This window comes from Chanodichthys erythropterus, chromosome 17 (genome assembly GCF_024489055.1).
Source record: "Chanodichthys erythropterus isolate Z2021 chromosome 17, ASM2448905v1, whole genome shotgun sequence".
Classification (NCBI taxonomy): domain Eukaryota; kingdom Metazoa; phylum Chordata; class Actinopteri; order Cypriniformes; family Xenocyprididae; genus Chanodichthys; species Chanodichthys erythropterus.
In genome coordinates, this window is record NC_090237.1 from 9,207,433 (window position 1) to 9,231,106 (window position 23,674).

The 23,674-nt window shown below is 36.6% G+C and overlaps 1 protein-coding gene across 1 annotated transcript in view; it reads right to left on the reverse strand.

Moving 5' to 3' along the window:
* The window catches only part of cadm2b (cell adhesion molecule 2b), a 262,725-nt gene extending 250,184 nt beyond the window's left edge, over positions 1–12,541 (reverse strand). Inside the window, exon 1 of the mRNA XM_067365694.1 lies at positions 12,481–12,541. Within this exon, the coding sequence (XP_067221795.1) occupies positions 12,481–12,541 (61 nt within the window). The remainder of the gene's footprint in view (positions 1–12,480) is intronic.
* Between the last annotated feature and the right edge of the window lie 11,133 nt (positions 12,542–23,674).

The window sequence follows — 23,674 nt, forward strand, 5'->3', positions numbered from 1 at the left end:
GGACATAAACATGCATCAGCTCAAGTTTGCGCTTTTCCCTTTCTCACTTTGTCGAAAGTTGGGTACGCAGGTGTAACGTCTCACTTACGAGTGAAGCAAAGGATGATTTGCCTCTGAATTATGTAGGTGTGGCGGTCAAATGACATTTTGATGCTGATATTGACATATTTTTCTTTGATAATCCTGTTGGAAGTATGCAGACAGAACTTCAACACTGTTTCTCTCAAACAGGTTTCCTGAACACTCCTCCCTTCCTGCTATTGGTCTAATAAATACAATAGCCACACCCCAAACTCACACTATTGGTAGAGCACTGTTGCCGTGCTGGCCTTGGCAGATTCTACAACAAACATTTCAATGTTTTGAAAACACCAAGCCGCAATGTTTTAACCCACCAATGGCTTACTTATAGTTGACATTACTTATTAAAGTTTTATAAGAGAAATTTGAACATAAAATCATCTTTAAATGCTATCTTTTCATCTTTGATAGCTCTTGCGTTGTTTCTCTGTTATGGAGTCGTTTACATCCACCAAGCAGATGTACTGCCATGGGCCCGCTCCTTCTCTGATTAGATTAAATTGTCTCCTCAAATGAATTAAGGACAGAAATCAATTATTGCGCGTCTCCACGCCTGTATCACAGCAATACCCACTTATTAAATAGCCCTCGCCTTTGCCTGTTTAATCTTTGATTACGCTTTCAATTTGAGTTGCTGTTATCTCCATCTGCCACCATTATGCTGCCTCACCGGCATCATTGAGATGTAGTGCCACACGCTTTTGATTACTCTCATCGTGTATCTTTCCTTTGATTGCTGTTTTGACAGAATAGATACTATCTCTTTATAATCTCTCACTACACGTATTTGAATCAGCTCTCTAAGTGACTGACAGACACAATGTTTTTGACTGTCTGAGAACAAAATGTTGTAATGTCTTACAAAAGTTATAAATTATACCTAATTACACACTGTATACACTGGGTCTAATCATACAAATCTTAACTAAAGACAATGAAAACTACACACAATTCATATATATATATATATATATATATATATATATATATATATATATATATATATATATATATATATAATCTACAGAAATTGATCATAAAAAATTAGTCTACAACATATTTCATTTCTTAGTCTGGTTTTTACGCTGCACATGGAAAAATGTTGTCAGTGACACCACTTTGCAGTAGTGAAAACTAAGATAAGTACTGAATAGTGATTAAATGTCACAACTTCAAATAGAGTGTTTGCATATGCCTGTCAATCAAATGTAGAATGTCAGAAAAAGCTAGGGCAATCATTTTGATCACAGCTATGTTTTTTGTTGGACGGTGGAATTCTTTGCTGCAATAAAATTAATGAAAAATTAAGACATGGTGCCTTGCATTTCTTCATTACAGGAAAAAGAAATCAAAATAGTTTGTTGCAGGCTTATTTTAATATTATTAGTCTCGCTTTCCTGCACAATAACAAGTGAATCAGTGAATATGTAACTGGTTAGACGGGTAAAAACAGCACGGATGGCTGTTCCTTCAATTCATGGCGAGGCCACAGAAAGAAAAAGCAGAGCAACTCTGTGTTGCAGAGTAAATGAGATTCATTGTGTGGTTCTCATCCGCAGGCAGTGTGAGGACATTCTTCTAAGAGTAGAGAGGGTGAGGGACTCTGTTTAAAGGTCAGATAACAGATGAAATGAAGACTCTGCTTCATTCTCAGCCAAATATAAGATTCAAAAGACTCTAAACAACCCTGAAGTGCGGCTTCTTGAGTATAGCGGTCCCACACTGTAGTTCCACATTGTTTGCAACTCAAAGATTTCTTGCAGCGTGGCTTTATTTCTTATTTTAAAAACTTTTGCAAAAGTTTTATTTTTTACTCTAAAATGGAAACGAGCTTCTATAGAACCTCTACAGTAATTATACAATACAATTTCAATGTGACTTTCAATGTGCAACATGAACTAATTGACCTTTGAGATATAAGAGTCTGTTAACTTTAACTAAAAGAGTTTTTAGAGTTTCTAAAGACAGGAAAGCCAATAACTTGTCAATTTATAGTCCCACTGGAGTCAATAATTGTATCCCTTAAAACTCATCTTTGATCACCAAAGTGACAAATTTAAACAATTTTTCCTGTGAAAAAAAAAACAACTTCATGCCTTAAAATAGCTTGAATGTAACTCCCTTGCTTCATTTAGTATACATGGATCTATGAATATGCTAATTAGCCCCGCCTCCACTCACTTGCACAAGCTCAGAGATCCACTCAGTCAACTTACTGAGGTAAACGCTGCACATCGGTATCATTTTTTAATGACGCTAATTAATATGGTGAGCCTTTTGCTTGACTACATTATCAAAAAAGTGCTAATAATGTGTTGCTAATATAAGTCTAAGGTGTCCCCTGAATGTGTCTGTGAAGTTTCAGCTCAAAATACCCCATAGATTTTTTTTATTATTTTTTTTTAACTGCATCATTAACTATGCACCGATTCAGGCAGCGCGGCCCCTTTAAATCTCTCGCTCCCTGCCCTCCCGGGCTCTCGACTATAAGTGCAGTTATACAGTGCATAAACAAAGTTCACACAGCTAATATAACTCTCAAATGGATCTTTACAAGATGTTCGTCATTCATGTTGCATGCATGCATCGATTCATGTGAGTATAGTATTTATTTGGATGTTTACATTTGATTCTGAATGAGTTTGAGGCTATATGCTCTGTGGCTAACAGGCTAATGCTACACTGTTGGAGAGATTTATAAAGAATGAAGTTGTGTTTATGAATTATACAGACTGCAAGTGTTTAAAAATGAAAATAGCGACGGCTCTTGTCTCCGCGAATACAGTAATAAACGATGGTAACTTTAACCACATTTAACAGTACATTAGCAAGATGCTAACGAAACATTTAGAAAGACAATTTACAAATATCACTAAAAATATCATGTTATCATGGATCATGTCAGTTATTATCACTCCATCTGCCATTTTTTGCTATTGTTCTTGTTTGCTTACCTAGTCTGATGATTCAGCTGTGCACATCCAGACGTTAATACTGGCTGCCCTTGTGTAATGCCTTGAACGTGAGCTGACATATGCAAATATTGGGGGCGTACATATTAGTGATCCTGACTGTTACATATGTTACGTATGTTGAGATTCTCCTGTTTTCCAGAGGTCTTTTAAACAAATGAGATTTACATAAGAAGCAGGAAACAATGGAGTTTGAAACTCACTGTATGTCTTTTCCATGTACTGAACTCTTGTTATTCAACTATGCCAAGATAAATTCAATTTTTGGTTCTAGGGCACCTTTAATATACATCATACACCCGCTATATTGATAATTCTTTTCATATCAACAGAAAAGTATACCGGGATATATACTCTTGAGACTCCCCTGCTTCAGAGCGGTCATGGTTAATGATATGCTAAAGCCCGCGGGCACGTTGACGTGATTGGTTACAAGGTAGTTTGTGACATCACAAACACCAACCGTGTTTTTGAAACTATCTTTAGATCACTGCAGTTTTAAAGAGAAAATACTCAGCAAGGTTGCTTACTTATGAATTTGCAAATTAAAAACACAACATAGACATATAAACTACATTAAAAACTTGTTTTTCACAACAGGGGGACTTTAAAGAACTGGGATCAAGCGCGCCACTGGATTTTTCCGTCAGTCGTGGGGGTTCGGAATGGCGAATTTCTCTCCAAACAGGCCCCCTGTGTCATCCTACACTTCACCCCTTTATGGCATCCCTGACTGGGATATACTCACAAAAACATCTATGAGTTAATTAGCAATAAGGCTTCGAAGCAAAGTGTCCTTTGGATATAACACAGTGTCAATGAGAAGACAACAGAGTCTGCTGATCATTTTGTTGTGGTAATAACAGAAATGCAGGGGTGACAATCAGGTAATTTTAGTCTGTGAAGCTTTCGGTAAACAACTAATTAAGTCCTCTGCATCTTGTGCATCCTGTTTTCATGCTGGGATTCTTTTAGCAGCAGCTGCTTTTATGTTACTTTCCTTTTAAGAAACCTCTCCTTTTAGTTAACCAGTTGATTCATATTAGATGATACTTAATAAATCAAATAGTAGAGTAAATAAAAGGAGCCTGAAAGGTTTAGATGCATTTCCAGTGAACAATATTGAGCCTCTTTCAGAAACTTTCCCTTTATACCCACTAAGAGATAAAGAATAGAGAATAGTAGTAATATTAAATGTCCAAAATTCCAATCTTTATCTCTGCTTCTGTCTGTTCTGTGGCCAATGAGTCGCCAACAGAAGCTAATTATCATGTCTGTTTGCCCAAAGGTAGGTGATCTTATTAATTGTGCTTGTCACAGCACCATTTATCTGTAGAGTTATTATGGTCTTCTCAAGCGAAGAATATCTGTCCTTTCATTACAGAAGTCTTTCATTGGTGCAGTACTTTAATTGCACTTACATCTGAATCTGCTCAGAGCAAACTCATTACAGCCCATAGGAACAAACATGCCATTACGACATCTGTCATGTCGCGCTGTAATAGTCGCAGTTAGGACTAGACAAACCGAATTACTCCACAATCTAGATTAATCAGTAACATTGAGCCAATAAGCATGAACTCGCACGGAATCTACATCCAACACATTTGTACCCGGACATGTGCAATTACATAAACGTAATGAAGTAATTCACCTTCCCTGAAGGCTTTACAACAGCCTACGTGATGGTCCTCTGGGCAACGGCCAGTCTCAGTCTAATCATTTTACTAAAAAACATAATTTCTTTCTTGCAGGAAGTTACAGGTTCAATCCGCAGTTAATGAAAGAGACCTAACATTCTGGTCTTAAGCTAAAGGCAAAGATTTGTGCACAAAATAAAATGGGAATGCTATACATCTTTGTTATTAAGACACAATTTGTATGTAGCATAAAAGCCTTCTGAAACCATTCAATATTATTATTTTGAGAAATTGACACAACTTACCCCAAAGCATCTGGCCAGTGCTGTCATTGTTAAAAATAATTTTTGGAAATAAAATAAAATAAAATAAAATAAAATAAAATAAAATAAAATAAAATAAAATAAAATAAAATAAAATAAAATAAAATAAAATAAAATAAAATAAAATAAAATGAAAAAAAATAAATAATAAAATAATAAAAAATAAAATAGAAAATATTAAATAAAATAATAAATTAAATAAAATTAAATAAAAAATAAAATGGATGAAAAACTTAAACTTAAAATGATTTAATGAAAATAAGAAATTATGTTTTGGCAAATAGCTGAAATAATTTAAGTACTAAAATTACTCAAATTAAAACTAAAATAAAAAACTGTCAAAACATTACTGAATCTTAAACTGAAAATATAAAAATAAAAGCTCATTCAAAACATTAATAAATACTATAATAGTCTATAAATAATGAAATAACAGTGCATCTGGCACACTTCACCCCACAGCTACTTCCTTTAATCATTCATGGCTGATCTTTAGCCAAAAATAATTTGCATGGTTTCATAAATTGGCAATGCACCAACATATTCGATATATATTTTTAGACTGATGACTGATGACGTATGTTTTAAAAAAAAAAAAAAAAAAAACTGCATTAATATGAATATTTTTAATGCGCAAAACATTTTCATTTAACAGGCTTCAACAGGAGACGACGATGCTTCTAAAAATACAGCAATAACGACAAAAGACGCTTCCTTGTTTAAGACAATAAAACACTGGCTGTCATCCAGGTCACTTCTCTGCTGTTATTCGATGTCTCTTTCATATCATACTTTTGTTCCCCTCACAGCGTTTCTGTGACTCATCTGTACAGATGTAGATCTGTCAGCCAGCACAAAGCATCGAGGCTTGGCTTCTCTCTGCACACAGCCTGCTTTCCTTTACTGGATTACTGATATGCGGTGGTACACAGCGTAGCTCCATGGCCGGCACTCAGCGGCTTAGAGCCCATTCTGCTAGGATAAGCTAACCCTCCATGGCGAAGAGAGAGCATCTTTAAGAGAGAGCATAAAGCATTCTCCCCATCACACCTCACGTCAAAACGCTGTGATGCGCTAATGCTGCACTTCAGCTGCCGACACACTACCTTAAACGCTCAGCTGACACAGGATCTATCCGCACGTTTAACTGGGCCCTGGGGCAACTGAGTCGCAAGATGTTTTGGGGGCTTTTTAGTCCCTTAGGCCCAATTTGTATGGCACATTCACAGAAAGCCAGCTACAAATGTCTTTTTTTGTGAATTGTTAACTAAGGTGGGAAAGAACCTGCTCTAATGGGAATATGACTGTAGAGGTGCTGTGAAGCCCTGACCTAAATGTCTGGTCACAGATGTAATTGGAGACCTTGAGTTTTATATAGCTATTAAGACACCATGCAGCGGTGTTTTGATCTGCGACGTGTGAGATTCCTGTAGACGTGAAAGGGACTACAAATATCAAGTGCGCTTTAATGCTGGATGAAATATAAAAGCAAGAAATGGGGATGACAATGTAGTGAGCTCTAAAGAAAGCGATGACCTTTCGGACCTGTGGTGTGGCGGTAAGTGACACATTAAGTCCATTAAGTCATGGTGCTCATGTGGTGCTCATCAGCTCTCAATCACTTCTTGACCCTTCACTTCTCATCTAGCAATAAAAAAGATAAACCACTCAGATGAATAATTACCATAATGTTGTTAAATTCGTCCCTTTATGGGAGGGGTGCTCAACAAAGGGGGCCAAAATGTGGCTTAAAATGATTTAAAATAAGAATTTTTTTTTTTTTTTTTTTTTTTTAAAGTTGTAAACTTACATTGCTCTTATTTTTATTTAACCCTTAAGTGCATGACTGTTCCGCCAATCATTCTTACATATTCGGGTCTTTATCGACCCAGATCTATATCTAGCACGGAAGGATCTCTACCTGTCGCGATAATATAAAACTCCTCTGATATTAGAGTAACAATTACAGAAGAATAAAATAAATCATATTTTGTTACATTCTGGAGCTTGAAAGGGCTCCAATTGAGCAGATGTTTTATGCCATCACCACTGTCCTCGTCAGAACTCATTTCCCAGTAAATTCAGCAAATAATAGGCTAGTTTTAAGTTTGAGGTCACGATTATGAGCCCATTCGTGATCTCAAACATATTCTCAAAACTATATAATTTTCAACATCTTCAAAATCAATATTTTGATCGCTAACATCTTCACCAGATGACAGATACAGTCATATTTGATTGCGTTCAGTACTTGCTCTGCAGTAAATCGCTCAGCCATTTCATGTTTTGCTTATTCTTTGTTTTTTTTGTCTGAATGAATCGTCACTTCATCATTGCGTATCAGACATTGCCACCTTGTGGAATAAAGGTGAATTGCACTTATTCCGTCATCTAAGATTAAGTTATTGTTGTGCAGAAAAAAATATAAGTACACTGATACACACCTCGGGTCCATTTACAAAAAATGAATACAAAAATAGGCATTCTTTTATAATTTTATGCTTTTTTTCTTTTTATTTTCTTTATAATGAATTGGTTGAGGAAAACCAAGAAGGTTGATGTCTAACTTTAAAAACTGAATGACGAGGAGGGTAGTGCATGACATCCTGGGTCACTAAAGACCCGAGGTATGCATTTAAGGGTTAAGAACCAGGGTTTGCATGGTTTTGGAGAACCAATAAAAGTGGATAAAATATACAAAATGTTAATTAAAAAGTCATGGAAATGTCTATTATGAATAAACATTGCTCTGGTTAATCCAATTTCCAAACTATTTTGAGTTGAATTTGCTCTTTGTGAGTTAAAAAAGAAAAAAAAAGTAATCAATTTCCAGTAATCCTTACACAGAAGCCCATTTCTGATCAATCAATCAATCAATCAATCAATCAATCAACCAATAAATAAATAAATCATGCTTTGAAATCATAATTGGTTTTTAAATAATACAAAGTTAAAATTATGACATTTAAGTAATGATAGTAAAATTATGACAAATATTATAAATTATTACATAAAGAACTCAATTTTGATTTGTATGATCATTTCAATTTTCTCATAATTATGACTTAGTATATCATAATTTAGACTTAGTATGTCAGAATTGTGAGCTTTTATATCATCATTTTTGACTTTGATTTTATGCCATAATTATGATTTACCAAAGTATGCTTTTTTGTGATGGAATTGGGCTTCCATAGGAATTACCAAATTAATGATCAATCAATCAATCATTTTAATCTGCCGAATTTTAAAAAAAAAAAAAATTGAAAACAAGCAGCTTTGTCATTATTACAGCTGAAGTACCCCCCAAAATATATAAGTGAGGGTCTTGGAAAACGGGGAGCCTTGGGGTCAGAAATGTTAAGAATCACTGTCGTATGGCAAAATAACATTCATATTGTGGTTCAGCCATTCAAAAACTCTGGCATCTAAAGTTCAGACTTTTATGAAGTTCCCTGGAGAACAAGACATTGCATATCTATTGTTTGGTAATCAGTACTAGTTTAATCTGATGATTTCTCTTACTAACAAGACAGCGGACATAAAAAGATCTCTGACTCAGTCTTGAACATCTCTGCATGAATGTGACCCTTCAGCCACAGTTTATCTATCACTTCTTACCAAGTCTTAAAAGGAAATAATTTCATCAAATTGATAAATCAGCTGAATGAGTAACTCCTCGCAAAAATATTCATCTAAGCACCGTCTTTTCTTCACTGAAAGCACTCAGACTCTGAGACTGAGCTGCAGCGCATTGGTTCACATTTTAAGAAGGGATAAGAATCAAGCTGGTGAATAAAAAACTGACAGCTTATGGCAGGGATTCTTGGGATATAAATTATTAAAACACTTTTCAGAGTTACAGTACCATTTTGGATGTGACACACATTAAACTGGAAAGGTTCTGGTATAGCCTTTAACTCCACAAATCGAGCAAGCAGCAAACTGACTTTATATAACCAACAGAAGCAATAAAGAGCTACTTAACTGTCTTACACAAACCCCAATAGACTAAGAAATAAAACCAACTCGACCAACTTGATTGCTTGAAATGTACTATTTATATCACTAAACCATATGTTATAATACAGTGCTAATAAAATCCCTATTATATATAATATATATATATATATATATATATATATATATATATATATATATATATATATATATATATATATATACACCTAAAACTACCACTTTAGTTAAGAAAATGAAAATTTCACATCAGATTTTTAATTTGTGATCATGTTTTTGGGCGATAAACTACAGACCTGGACTCATCAGAAATCAGCAAGTTCTCTAACATCCACACAAGCTTTTCATCTACATGTATAAACTATATAAATATCATATTATGCAAGCCAAATATGACATGTTGCTTGATCAACATATTTTGTTGATCCTGGAACAACATTCCTGTCTGAAAATGTAGTCCTAACCATATTCATACCCCTAAATCTAAATTAAGGGAAATAATAGGTGAATAACACTGATGTAGAAGCACCTAACCCTGGTTATAAGCCTAACCTTGACATAAACTGTAAACTTGTCCCTCAAACCAGATCAGATTGGTTGAATGGAATGTTATTGTATATATGAAATCACGTTCACCACGGGCAAAGAATTCAAAAACACCCGAGAATCAATATCAAGAAAAAAGTCGATCATTGGTTTTGATCCACACCAAGTTCCAGAAATAAGTATACAGATCTGTAGTCGGCACAGACATTGCTAAACCTAACATACGGCAAGATTTACATATCTACAATCCATCTCCGAACACAGAGTGCGGGGGCTTTTAAGAGTACAGACTCACACTGGTAAATCTCTCTTTCAAAGGTGACTTCTTGTTGCGTTGTTTTGGTCTGACTTGGTCACAAAGCATCTGCGATGATCCTGTCTGAACGTGACAGCAGCTTTTAGAGTCCAGATCATTAAAAATGACCAGAGATCATCCATTTGCCAGAACCTTTATGATTAAAGTGAAGATAAAGAATAGATTTTTAACTACTGTTGTATTTCACTTGTTATATCTCTTTGGGATTTAACATTACTTTAAGTACATATTTTTCATTTCAACTTGTTTTTCTTGTTCACTCTTTGTCTACATACATATACACAGATGTCATGAATATGCTTCATAATCTAAGCATGTGTCTAGACAATTTATGACTGAGTGTGTGTGTATATATATATATATATATAAAACATTGCCCAAATCATCACACTGCCTCTGCTGGCTTGCCTTCTTCCCATAGTGCATCGTGGTGCCATGTGTTCCCTAGGTAAGTGATGCACACGCACCCGGCCACCCATGTGATGTAAAAGAAAATGTGATTCACCTTCTTCTATTGCTCCATGGTCCAGTTCTGATGCTCACATGCCCACTGTTGGCACTTTCGACGTGGACAGCATGGGGTCAGCATGGGCACCCTGACAGGTCTGCAGCTATGCAGCCCCATACATTGTGTATTCTGACCTTTCTATCAGAACCAGCATTAACTTCTTGTGCAGTTTGAGCTACAGGAGCTCACACAGGCCAGCCTTCGCTCCCAACGTGCATCAATGAGCCTTGGCCGCCCATGACCCTGTCGCCGGTTCACCCCTGTTCCTTCCTTGGACCACTTTTGATAGATACCGACCACTGCAGACCGGGAACACCCCACAAGAGCTGCAGTTTTGGAGATGCTCTGACCCAGTCGTCTAGCCATCACAATTCGGCCCTTGTTAAACTCGCTCAAATCCTTACGCTTGCCCATTTTTTCCTGATTCGAACACATGAACTTTGAGGACAAAATGTTCACTTGCTGCCTAATATATCCCACCCACTAACAGGTGCCGTGATGAAGAGATGATAAAGCGATAATCAATTTTATATGAATTTTGAATTCATGAAATGAAATGGGGGTGGGTGGTGATGGGGGACGCCATAATAATTATTTTCCAACAAATAAATCTGATTACCACAATAAATTAATTTAAAAAATGTGTATGTCAATTATTTCAATTGGCTACAATTGAACTCACCCCACCTACTGTTAACTTACAATCACCCCGGTAGAGTAGTTTGTAACATCAGCACTTTATACATTACTTTACACAGTTTAGGGATAAGCAGTAGAGTATAAATGCCTAATTTCTAGCACACAAATATGAAAATATTATATCAAAATTTGAGACATATAGTACAAAACACACACAAAATGTAAAACAAAACACTCCCCCAGTACATGGTGTACATTACACAATACTGAATCATATCTACTGTATTAATAATCGATATTAATATTGTAACATAGCCTAATATTGACTCTCCAGGCAGACGTATATGGACTCTGAGTCAATAAAAGTCCAGCAGCAATGAGTCATGTTCTTGCAGTGGCAGCATGTACAGCGAATGGTTATTTTTCCATTATTTACGCATACATCCTTTTGCGAATCGCGCAGAACTTATAGAAAAATAAATTACGAATATGTTGACAGAGTACTGTGTGACCCGTGGGGCGCGGCGGCGCGCGATCCGCCTGCGGGATTCGGAGAGTCAAAGTGGGACAGCAGTGCGCACCGGCTCGCTGCATCCTGGAGCTCCACATCTGTCCGTCCTGATATATTCCTGCTAGCTATATATATAGCATACAATATATATTCTTGCTACATAACAACTGTTATCTCTACTGTAAATAAATGCACAAGCCATATCTCCAGTCTGTACTTGCACACTGCGCGTCTCGGAAAGAAAATCTTATGCTACGACGACCCCAAGATGTAGAATCTTGCAAATACCAGAGAGCGATGCGCTTTAAACGTGCGTATGTCCGAGTTAAACCAGTGCTGGTCAACTAATAGCACTGTAGGGCTTGCATTAAACATCAATCCCGCGTAACGACTCAAGTTCAACTTGTTTTGCACATCAAATCCCACACTGAACACAGAGTAAGCCTATGACTGCGATTACATTGCAGATATCAGAATGAACCATATGACTCAATTTAGAACAAGAAGGTCGTTATTGAATCAGTGTTGACAAAATTCATAATTTGATATACACAAAATAAATAAATAAATAAAATGTTACAGCGCGTATGCGAACTATGAATCAATTTGGAGCGCGGGCACGTGCCCACTGAATCATTCTGTGTCTAAAGTTGCTAATTTGATAGATGATGGCACACAAACATCATTGAATCAACTACAAACAACTTCCCACGCACCTGATCGCGCATGTAAAAGAATGTGTGCTGAACTCAAATCTGCACTGTCATCATCATGCCACAAAACACGCGTACTGTATTTGACTTGTCCAAACGCACGGGTTACTTCTGAAATATTATCCCTCATGCAAATGAGCACGGGTCTTATGATAATATGTGCTTAAGTCACACTGGCATTTCTGTTCGCCCTGCCAACTCCCACCACACCCAGAGGGCATCACACTGTGGCCACACATCCCAGGGTTCTTACCTTTAATGACAATCCCACAGAAGCTGTAGAGCACGAAAAGCAAGTGCTGTTGGAGCATCATATTCTTGTGGCGATGCTTGCGTCCGTGTTCTCCCTGCACTGGTGCTGATGCTGATGCTGCTTATCCAGGTGGATGGTGCGCTCTCAGTCGCATGGATGGCGCAAACCCGAATCTCCTGTCCCGATCCGGAGGATATGTTGCGTGCAGCAGTTACTGTACCCGGGGCTGGGAGAAGATGCTGCCCGCACTGAAAATGCTGAGAAAGTGGCACTTAAGCCCCTGCCTGAGTCTCTGCCTCTCCAGAGCGCCGCAGCAGACGCGGGTCCCGCCCACTCTAGATTGACATATGGAGACGCCTTACCGATATACAGCGTGAACGCGCAACTGATCACGCTGATTGATCACATTTATAACTTTCTGCTGCGCTGCTGACTTTGTTTTGGTTACACTTTAGACAGCAGCGTTCATGTTACATGTTAGCCTATTAATTAGGATCCTGTAATCACAATAACATGTAATTAGAAGCAGTTCTTCTGATGTTGAAAGTTGTTCATTAGGGGACATCAGGAAGTGTTGTAACGCAAGGTGAGTTGTAACCCCAGGTGAAAAAAAAGTAGCTACATTTGTATAATGTACTTAAAGTGCTCTATTTTCGCGAGCTAATTTTGTACTTAATATACTAAAAAATCTTGTTTAGTACTTCTTAATATAATCTTAAGAACATCTCAACTGTGCTATTTTGAGACATCATGAAATATGAAGTAAATCTCTGTATTTAAAAAATTTATTTAGTTGCCACTTATAGAACATTTGAACACATAGTGTGCTACAAGTAGTATCTAAATACTTTTTTTAAATACAGAGATGGTATATTAAAAGCACATTTTAGTTCATATTTCATGGTGTGAAAACTTGAAACCTAAACCTTCACAGAAAACTTTTATTTTTACATTAAAAAACACATGATTATATTATATAATATATATATATGCAATAAGGTACGAGAGGCTGTGCTATATCATTAATAAGTCATGGCTGAAGGGCGTTGTTAGACACGACGCAAAGCGGAGACTTGTTCACGATACAGCACTAGCCTCGAGTACATTATTGCTTTTATAAAATGCACAATACAAATATTAAAATCAAAAATATAAAATAAAATATAAATATAAACCAAAAGTAAACTTTCACTAAAAGCCTTCCTTTCACCGGAAAAAATAGTCCCTGGCCGTGATCAACAACAGAAGTTTCATTATTACGCCATTAGATGGCGGCAAAGAGTTTGTCAGACAGTAGCGAAGACTTTTACGTTGAATTGTTGTGAACAAAACGCAACTGACAAATGCTTTGACTAGCGCTGTCAGTCACGGGAAAACCCTTTAACTGTTAAAAGAACAAGATAATTTAAACCGATTTTTTTATTGTGAACATAAGACTGACCTGAAGGAAAATGCTAAATCTGAATGCAGGTAATAAACTCTCTCACTCAATCTTTTTCTCATAATATTCTTCTACATAATACAGTAAGCTTCAATGAACAATATCAATTAAGAACATACAGTTTACGTTGCTAAGAGTGGTTGCTAAGGGTGTTGCGTAGTGATACACCAACGCTATCTCACGACCAATTCGTACTTATTCTACGAGGTGGCTATTTCGTATGAATTCATACGACCTCACTCGTACGAATTCGTACGATTTGTCTAAACCCCAGTGACGGTTAGGTTTAGGGACGGGGTTTGGGGTAGGTCATTCGTATGAATTCATACGAATTTGTCAACTCGTAAAATACATACGATTTAGCAAAAAACGTATGAATTAGTACGAGTGAGGTCGTATGAATTCATACGATTTAGCCACCTCGTAAAATACGTACGAATTGCCGTGAGATCGGGTTGGATACACAGAACCGCTGAGTGAAGCAGTCATAGCCGTGTTTTATCGTGCATAAAACAAAGCTATTGACCAATCAGAATCAAGGACAGGAACTAACCCTTTTATAATATATTATGAAACGGATAGTTCTGGCCCTTGATTCTGATTGGTTGAGCCGCGTTCAAAGCCGTTGTAAAATTCCCAAAAACATACAGATGACCGCATTACTTGTATCACTGCGCCACTGAGTGTCTTAGCAACCACACTCAGCAACATAAACATATGTTTGTGCTCAATTGATTTTGTTCATTGAATTACCTGTATTCAGATTTAGCATTTTCCTTCAGGTCAGTCCTATGTTCATAATAAAAAAATCAGTTTGAATGTCCGCTGCGATCTTGTCCTTTTAATATTTAATGGGTTTTGCCCTGCTGACACTGACAGCGCTAGTCAAAGCATTTGTCATTTGTATCTTGTTCCGTGTTCACAACAAGTTTCAATATAAAAGTCTTTGCGACTGAGTGACTCCATGCCGCCATCTAATGGCGTAATAATGTAACTTCTGTTGCTGTTTGTGATCCGGGACTATTTTTTCCAGCGGAAGGAAGCCTTAATGATTTTACTTCAGGAAAGTTGCATTGATACATATTTTTTGGCTTTAATATTTGTATTGTGTGGTAACCGTTTTATAAAAGCAATAAGCCCCGTAAAGCCATGGTTTACAGTGAATTTATAACAGCTAAGGGGGTTTTAGGAACGACACGCTATTATAAATTCACTGTAAACCACGGCTTCTTGGAGCTTATTGCTTGATTATATTATATGTCAATGAGCAATACCTCTAAATATGAAATATTAAAACACTTAATCCTGAGACAACTGGAAGAGAAAAAAATTTAAAGTGCAGAGGAAAAGTGCTAAAACCATTATAAAAGGTTATAAATTGATTAAAAACGAATCAGAGTAAATTGTATTTTTTTTTTTTTTTTTTTACAAATAATGAATCACAAACCAAACAAACCATGTTGTGTGATGTTCATTTGTTATAATATTTTATCTTTTCTGTTTGTTTCATCCTTATTCAAATTTTAACTATTTAATACTGTGGCAAACAACCGTATATGCACAACATACCTTTAGTCATATATGAATAGTGTATTATCACATTTATTGTTTTAGAATTTCATCTGTCTAGTTCTTATCTTATCTCTAGTTGGCTTATTGTAATATTTGTTCCACGCAAAACACAGAACGAAAGCTATGTCAATCAACACTGGTCTTCCACACTGGTGTTTATACATGCTACATCTATAGCTGAATTTTGCCTCATCGCTATTTTTGATGTGTGAGATGGACTTTTTTGTGCATATAAAATACTGACAGATTAACTTAGATTAAATAACAGAGTAAAGCAAACATCCAACCGAGGAAATAGTTTTGCATATCTGTGTGGACTGAAAGGTTTTCTGCTGTTGTTGTTGTTGTTGTATTGGAATAGTTTTGAAATCTCAAGTGGACAAGGGATATTGTTTATCCTGTTTGTTAGCATCTTTAATTGGGTCTCCAGGCATTCTATCAGCAATGAGACCATTCATACATTCTCACCTTATTTCTCGTATTGAAAATGTCACTTTCTGTAGAGAGACATGCATGCTTTTATGAGGTCACATTAAATGTCTATAGCATAAACCACTGGAAAAAAAGATTATGCAGTTCTTTATAGCCTTTATGTGCTTTTAAATTTGCTTCCATTGATTAGATGGTAATTATATATACAGTTGTACACACACACACACACACACACAAATAAAAATAGATCACTTTGCAATTTAATAAGATGAAAAAAGATTGTGTTCCGTTGGCACACTTATAGGAGGAAATTGAGAATGAAGACTCAAGTGCAATAGAGCCGGACGGCCTGCCATGCAGCTGGATATTAGTCTTCCTTCCACACCTTTTATAGGATTGGCTGGCCGAATTGAGCTGGTGTCCATCCATGACAGAAAACACAGGGTTGAAACAGTGCCTGTAGTCCAGGTTCTCTCCCCAAACCCATCGAAAGGATTTTACACCTGATTTCACATGGCGCTCACCGAATTTCTTCCAATTTAACACAGAAACCTGACTTGCCTGACCAGAGTCTGGCCTTGGTTAAATTTTTGGTTCTACTGAATCACTCATATGTGGCTCAGTAAAGCCAGTTTTACAAAAAGCTTTGCAAGGGCCAATTGGCTAAAGTTCTGAGCAACTTATAAATCAAGCAATAAAAGAATTAGAACACAGGATATATAGCACAAGACAGATTTTAGTGTGATGGCAAATGGTTATATCCTTCATCATTTCATTGGGCCTTAGAAAAGGAATTTTACTCAAGGGCTTTGCAAAGTATTGCAGTTAATAGAGCATAACCTCTGCAGCAGAGGGGCATTTTAAGACAAAAGCAGGTAGAAGCTCTCATTTCTGAGACATACGTATAGAAAGAAGTTATAGAGTCTGTCTGCTCTGTTATTGAACCACAGTTTCAGTCTAAATTCAACACTGCTTTTCTTTTTAAACATGCTCAGGCCAGGGTTTTTGCATTTGTGAAAAATCTTAAATAGAAAAGATCTTAAACTGTATTAAATATATATATTAAAGGGTTAGTTTCTGTCATTAAGTACTCACCCTCATGTCGTTCCACACCCGTAAGAACTTTGTTCATCTTTGGAACACAAATTAAGATATTTTTGATGAAATCCAAGAGATTTTTTTATGCCCCATTGAAGCAATTTTGTCTCCCCCCTGTCATTCTCCTACGCTATTTACATTGCAGTGCTTCCAGGTTCTCTGTCCGAACGGCGGCTAATTATTGGCCGGCATCAGATGCATATGTCGTGCTGCTCACGTGAACAGCATTGGCCATGAGCCGGCGTTCAGACATCGAACCTGGAAGCACTGCAACTTAAATAGCACAGGAGACTGACAGGGGAGAGACGAATTTGTTGAATAAAGTCTTTATTTTTGTTTTGTTTTTGCACACAAAAAGTGTTCTCGTCGCTTCATTACATCAAGGTTGAACCACTGTAGTCACACTGACTATTTTAACGATGCTTTTACTACTTTTCTGGACCTTGAATGTGGTAATTATGTTGCTTCTATGGGGGATAAAAAAAAACCCTCTTGGATTTCATCAAAAAATATCTTCATTTGTGTTCTGAAGATGAACGAAGGTCTTACGGGTGTGGAACGACATGAGGGTGAGTACTTAATGAAAAATGTCATTGTTGGGGGAAGTTAATTATGTTCTAAAATCACTTTTTCAAAAGATGTCATGTGGTTTATTGGGTAATGTTACTAATAATCATTTAGCCATTGTTTTGGCAAACTCGCATTTGTGAATAAAATTAAGCCTTACTTTGCTTCTAGTTGAATATATTGTTTAACTTGGAAATATGTTAGTGTGTTAGTGGATTCATGTCAGTGACTTTTTTGTTCTCCAAAAAAATCTGTTCACATTGCATCACTGATTCAATCAGCATATTTCTCTGCCGGTTACATCAGCCATCGAATCATTCATTCAGCCGATTCAGTAACCAAGTCGTTTCCCAAATCAAACCTCATTATTGTACTTTGAACTTAAAGGATTAGTCCACTTTCAAATAAAATTTTCCTGATAATTTACTCACCCTCATGTCATCCAAGATGTTCATGTCTTTCTTTCTTCAGTCGAAAAGAAATGAAGGTTTTTGATGAAAACATTCCAGGATTATTCTCCTTGAATGGACTTCTATGGCCTCCAGACAGTTGAAGGTCAAAATGACAGTTTCAGTGCAGCTTCAAAGGGCTTTAAACGATACCAGATGAGGAATAAGGGTCTTATCTAGCGAAACGATCAGTCATTTTTGAAAAAAATACAAATGTATATGCTTTATATAAACAGATGATCGCCTTGCACGTGCTTCTGCTTTCCTTATTCTTCAAAAAGCTTACGCCGTATGTCCTACGCCTTCCCTATTCAACTTACGGAAGGAAACACAGCGCCAGTTAAATTTTTTTCTGTAAGTAGAACAGGGAAGGCATAGGACAAATGGCGTAAGCAACGTTCAAATAATCAGACTAATCATTTCAGCCAGCTGTCAACAATCAGTAATCAACATATCTACCCAATCAGCATGCGTGAAGGCCTAAATATATATATACACAGTCGACTCACCTATATTCCTCGTCAGTGTTTTCCAGCATCCCTCCACCACCCCGTCTCCTCACACTCACCTGGTTACTTCCTAACCAGAAATACGGGGGGAGTACTCTGGGTTCGGGCCAAATACAGAGCAATATGCTCGGACAGCACACCAAGTACGCATACCTATTATCTGATTATTTGTAAGTGTGAACTCATGAAATGCCCATAGATCGAACACATAATTTGCAAGCACATGACATGACCATTTTCACAAATTCGCGTTTTTGTAGTTTACACAGAGATGATAACGCTATAGTTTTCAAAAATTTGCATTTTGAAACCCATTCTCAAAAGTTAGCATTTTCAGGCCAACAAAGTGCCATTGTCACATAAATGAACAGCCAAAGCGCAAAAAAAAACGTTTTTCGTTTTTAGTTGAAAACGATGTAGTGTAAATGGCCCAAAAATCATTCAAACAATGTTTTGTTTCCTCGGTTCACGAACACTTCAAGTCTCGTTCGATTCAAAACTGACTTGGTCCAACCAGTGAAATATTCCTTCAAATCCCACATGCGATGGTGGACTTTGAAGAGGAAATCACATAATGTGGACGAAAACAAGAAGTATTTTTTTGCAGTGCCACACAAAGGGTCCCAAACGAAAGTGAGCAAATTACCTTCTACCTCCTACTTCCTTCAAAATGTGTCATTAGCAAATTCATTCAGAGTTAGTAAAAGTTGCATGATCACATTCAAAAAGTTTACGATTCATTTTGAAGTAGATGGCGGGAGAGTTCGAGTTCATGATTGCGTTTAGGTCTGTTTTTTGATGCCCTTCCCTCACAAACTTCCCTCCATCTTGTTCACTCTGATGTACGACATTGCTTATGTTGCAAGAGTGCCCACTACTAGCACAACCCTTGCAACAGCTTTAAATGGAACGCCCTAAGCCCTTGATCACTGTTGTGACGTCACAATGGTGTTGCATTGTGGTCGATGGATCTGCTCAAGGCTGCCTTTAACTCCACTTTTAGACATACACTCGCAAACTTCCCTAAGCACTTCCTCCACTTGGAGGAATCCCGCTGCCATTTTGAAGTATGTATAAAGCCACTTAAAGTAAAATTTTAGTCTTAAGTGTGTCAAAATTCTAAGAATGAAGTAATATTCTTATTTAAGAATAAATGTGATTCTTAAAGTTTTCTATACTAGACTAGGTCTATCTTAAGACTAGGTCTCAGCTCCTAAATTATTTAAGAGTATATCCTAACCTAGTTAGGAGTAACAAGATGGCAGCAGAGAGGAGGAGATCAAACACCCAAAGAAGATATAATGTATTAGAGTTATACCTGTATGATGACAGGGAGATGATAAAATGATACAGGCTTGTTCATCAAGGTATTCTCTTTGTAACTAAGAAATTTGATAACTTCTCTAAAAATCAATGCTCTAACGTCAGAAATGAAAGTAGTAATGACATTTTTGGCAACTGGAAAAATGCAGCAGTGCACTGGGAATGACTTGGGCTCATCAGTCTACAGTAAGTAGGGTCTTAAATAGCACTATTGAGGCACTAACCACACCCCAAACATACAGTAGTGGCCAAAAATGATGTCTGAAAAAGGATATTTGTTTTTAATTATGTTTCATTGTCTTAATTAAATGATTTTATTATAATTACATGAAGTGATTGGTGTCATTCTGCTGTGACTACCATTCCAGACTCTCTATTGGCTGATTCAGAGGTTGAGGGCTTGATATCATTGTAGTCCTTAGTTCGCAACATTTAAGTGCCAAATCAGTCAGTCAAGTCAAGTCAAGTCACCTTTATTTATATAGTGATTTTTACAATGCGGATTGTGTCGAAGCAGCTTTACAATGATAACTGGTATATAATTTTGGCCTCACAGCAGCTCTTAAAGAAAATGGTCTCATTGTCCATCTCAAGTAAATTCAAAAATTTAAGAATAAATAGTTATTAATTTAGTTAATTTATCTATATCATCAATGGAGTGAACAGTGATGTCAACATCCAGCTCAGTTCAGTTCGCATACAATGGTGTCAACCCAGGCAGATCAAAACACTGCTGAATCTCAAATGTCAAGTGTCAAGTCAGTCTTAGACTTTATAAATAGCTCCTACTCTTAAACAAATCCTACTTTTTACTAAGAATTTTTTGACACTTAAGTCAAAGCTTAAGCCTATTCTTAAGAGAATTTTTGAGAAGTTTTATACATTCGGCCCCAGGTCTATTCATAAAATCGTTCATGTAACGATTTTCCAAAACATTTTAGTTGGACATTTGTCTAATGTTTTCAATGAACATTCAAAAGTAATGTTCCCATAATAATTGCAAAATTATAAAATTGAACCTTCTGGGATTGTTCACCCAAAAATGAAAATCCTGTCATCATTTATTCACCCTCAAGTTGTTCCAAACCTGTATACATTTCTTTCTTCCGCTGAACAAAAAAGAGATTATTTTGAAGGATATGGGTAACCAAAAAGCCCCATGATGGGCTCCATTGACTTCCATAGTATGGAGGGAAAAAAAACTATGGAAGACAATGGGGCCCATCAACTGTTTGCTTACTGACATTCTTCAAATTATCTTCTTTTGTGTTCAGCAGAAGAAAAAAAAAGGGTTTCAGACTGGATATCATTTTGACTTAAAGGGGAACTTAACCGTTGGGCTTTCAATAAAACTTGGCTGCCTATGCAGTAGAAAGGCGAAGAAAAAATAAATGAAATCAATGCAACCTGACTAGAGAAAACAAAGAAAAATGGCTGTTGTCTTCCCTTTTCTTAAATGGATAGGAAAACTTCAACACCCATAATGTACTATATGTTGCCATCCAAGGCCACTACCACCAGTTTGTTATGGATACACTTGACCAGAGTCAAATACCACCTTTCTTTAGTAGGAAATACTTCTTAGCAAACTTTTTAATGTTGTCAACTTGTATTGTTCCCAGCTGCGAGTTACTTTCAGTTTTCACGAAAGCCCTGGAGCTGTCAAAAGGACTTTTGCTGACAAATAAATGGGAATTTCTCAGTCCAGGAAACACAGAGAATGAGTAAACATTGTTAATTTACATAAACTAGTGGCATTTTATCAATACAAAGTGGGTTGAAAATCAGCAAAGTTACGCTGAAGTTAAAACACTATACAGTGTATCCATTAGAACAAGCACTCTCAGAGTTAAAGCAGGAATAGAGATGGCTTTAGCTTTACTTTATTGAACAGTCGCCACCATGGCTGTATCTCATACTAAGTTTCATGTTGCATTCAGAGGAAATGTACGTCAGCATTTTACAGATCTCATTACATTGCAAATCTATAAATATTCAATCAAAATGGTTGCCTAGAGAGAAACGGTTCTTGTGCCTCACCGATGAACTAATTGAATCCATGAAACGCTCTAGCAAATATGCCCGCAGTGCACATGTCATTGTAACCCCGAGAGTCAAGCGACTGCAAATTGGTTTTTTGAAAAAACATATTTTTCTTATATGGAGTGTATGTATTCTGCTGGAGAGCTTGGAGAGTGTGTATAAAGAGCTTTGACTGTTGCATTGGAACTTCTGTCACTACAACGCATGTTTGCTTGATCGCAATCTTATGGTGAAATTAATTTAACCCTTCGTGGTGCAGTTAACACAGAGTTTTCAGACCTAACAGCTCCTACCCATTTATTGGCCATTGTTTTTGCACTCGTTGCTGGAAGAGAGAAGCAAACAGACAGTGAACCAATCTAAGGAAACATTCTGAGGTATTAGAACATCTTGAGCAGACCAAAAAAGCCTTTTCTAGTCACACTTCATGTGACATGCAGTCCTTTTACTCAATCTACAATGCACATAATTGGTATGTTTTTATGCTGTTGCAAACAGTGATAGTGTTTATACCATGATCAAAGTGCATCTTCATGACACATGTATAACGTCTCATCAATATTCAAAGAAACAGTGAAAGTAAGAGATAAACTTGAAATAAATAATTAAAACTCCACTTAAAGAATACAATTTGTTCTTCCTCTCTTTCTCCAGAGATAGCTGTGATAGTAATGATGATTAGAGACAGATATATTACATGGGATGTTTTGACAGGCATCTCACTGCTGAATAGAGGTAGACAGAGGATGCTTTTAAATGAGGCTTTCATTCATATTACCTTTGAGATTAATTAACTTCCGTAGGAATCGATGAGACTCGCTGTTGTGACATTGCAACACTTGCCTGCGTGATTCTCATGGGTGAATTCACTGAACAGAATTTCTGTGCAAAACCTGAGTCTTATTCACTAAACACAGGTGCTAAATCCATTGAAATAGTACTGCACCGTATATATAAATTAAGTCATTGTCATTTTTTTTTAAGTTTGACAATGGCCGGTTTCTTCAAGCATCTTGGAGACACGGCCACAGTTCTTCTGGATTTAGTTTGTCTCAGTTTCATCTGTTTCTTCGTGTAATCACAGATGGACTTGATGATGGTGAGATCAGTCTGACCGGCTGTTGTCAGACTCCTTGTGCATTCAAAAATTTGACTGGGTAATTACAATTAATGGCAAAAAGGAATGTTTGGAAATGTGAACTAATATTTCCTACTGACACACTACAGCAAAAGATTTAAATAATTGGCTTAAAACCATTTTTTGGGGGGTGAAAATATTGACATGCCTAAGAATTTTGCACAGTAATGTAAGTATATATATATATATATATATATATATATATATATATATATATATATATATATATATATATATATATATATATATATATATTAGGGCTGTCAAAATAACGCGATAATTTTGATTAATTAATCTAAGAAAAAATAATGTGTTAAAAAAATAACGCAGATTAATCCATTCCATATTGACCTTTGAACCTGGAGCCGTTCTAGCCACCATTCGACTGTAAAAAGAAGGAGGGAGACGACTGCTGCAGAGCTTCTCCCTTGTGCGTGCGAGAAAGTAAGCACCGTCTTTGCACTCTCTCTACCTCACACACATAATATCTAAATCAACTGACACAATGCTAAAAGTTCGGAAGACCTAATCCATGTTTCACAAGGCACATTCGGAGAATGACAGGCGCCCTGCACGTGCAGCTGACATAAACCACATTTTCAGTAAACAAAAAGAAAATCTT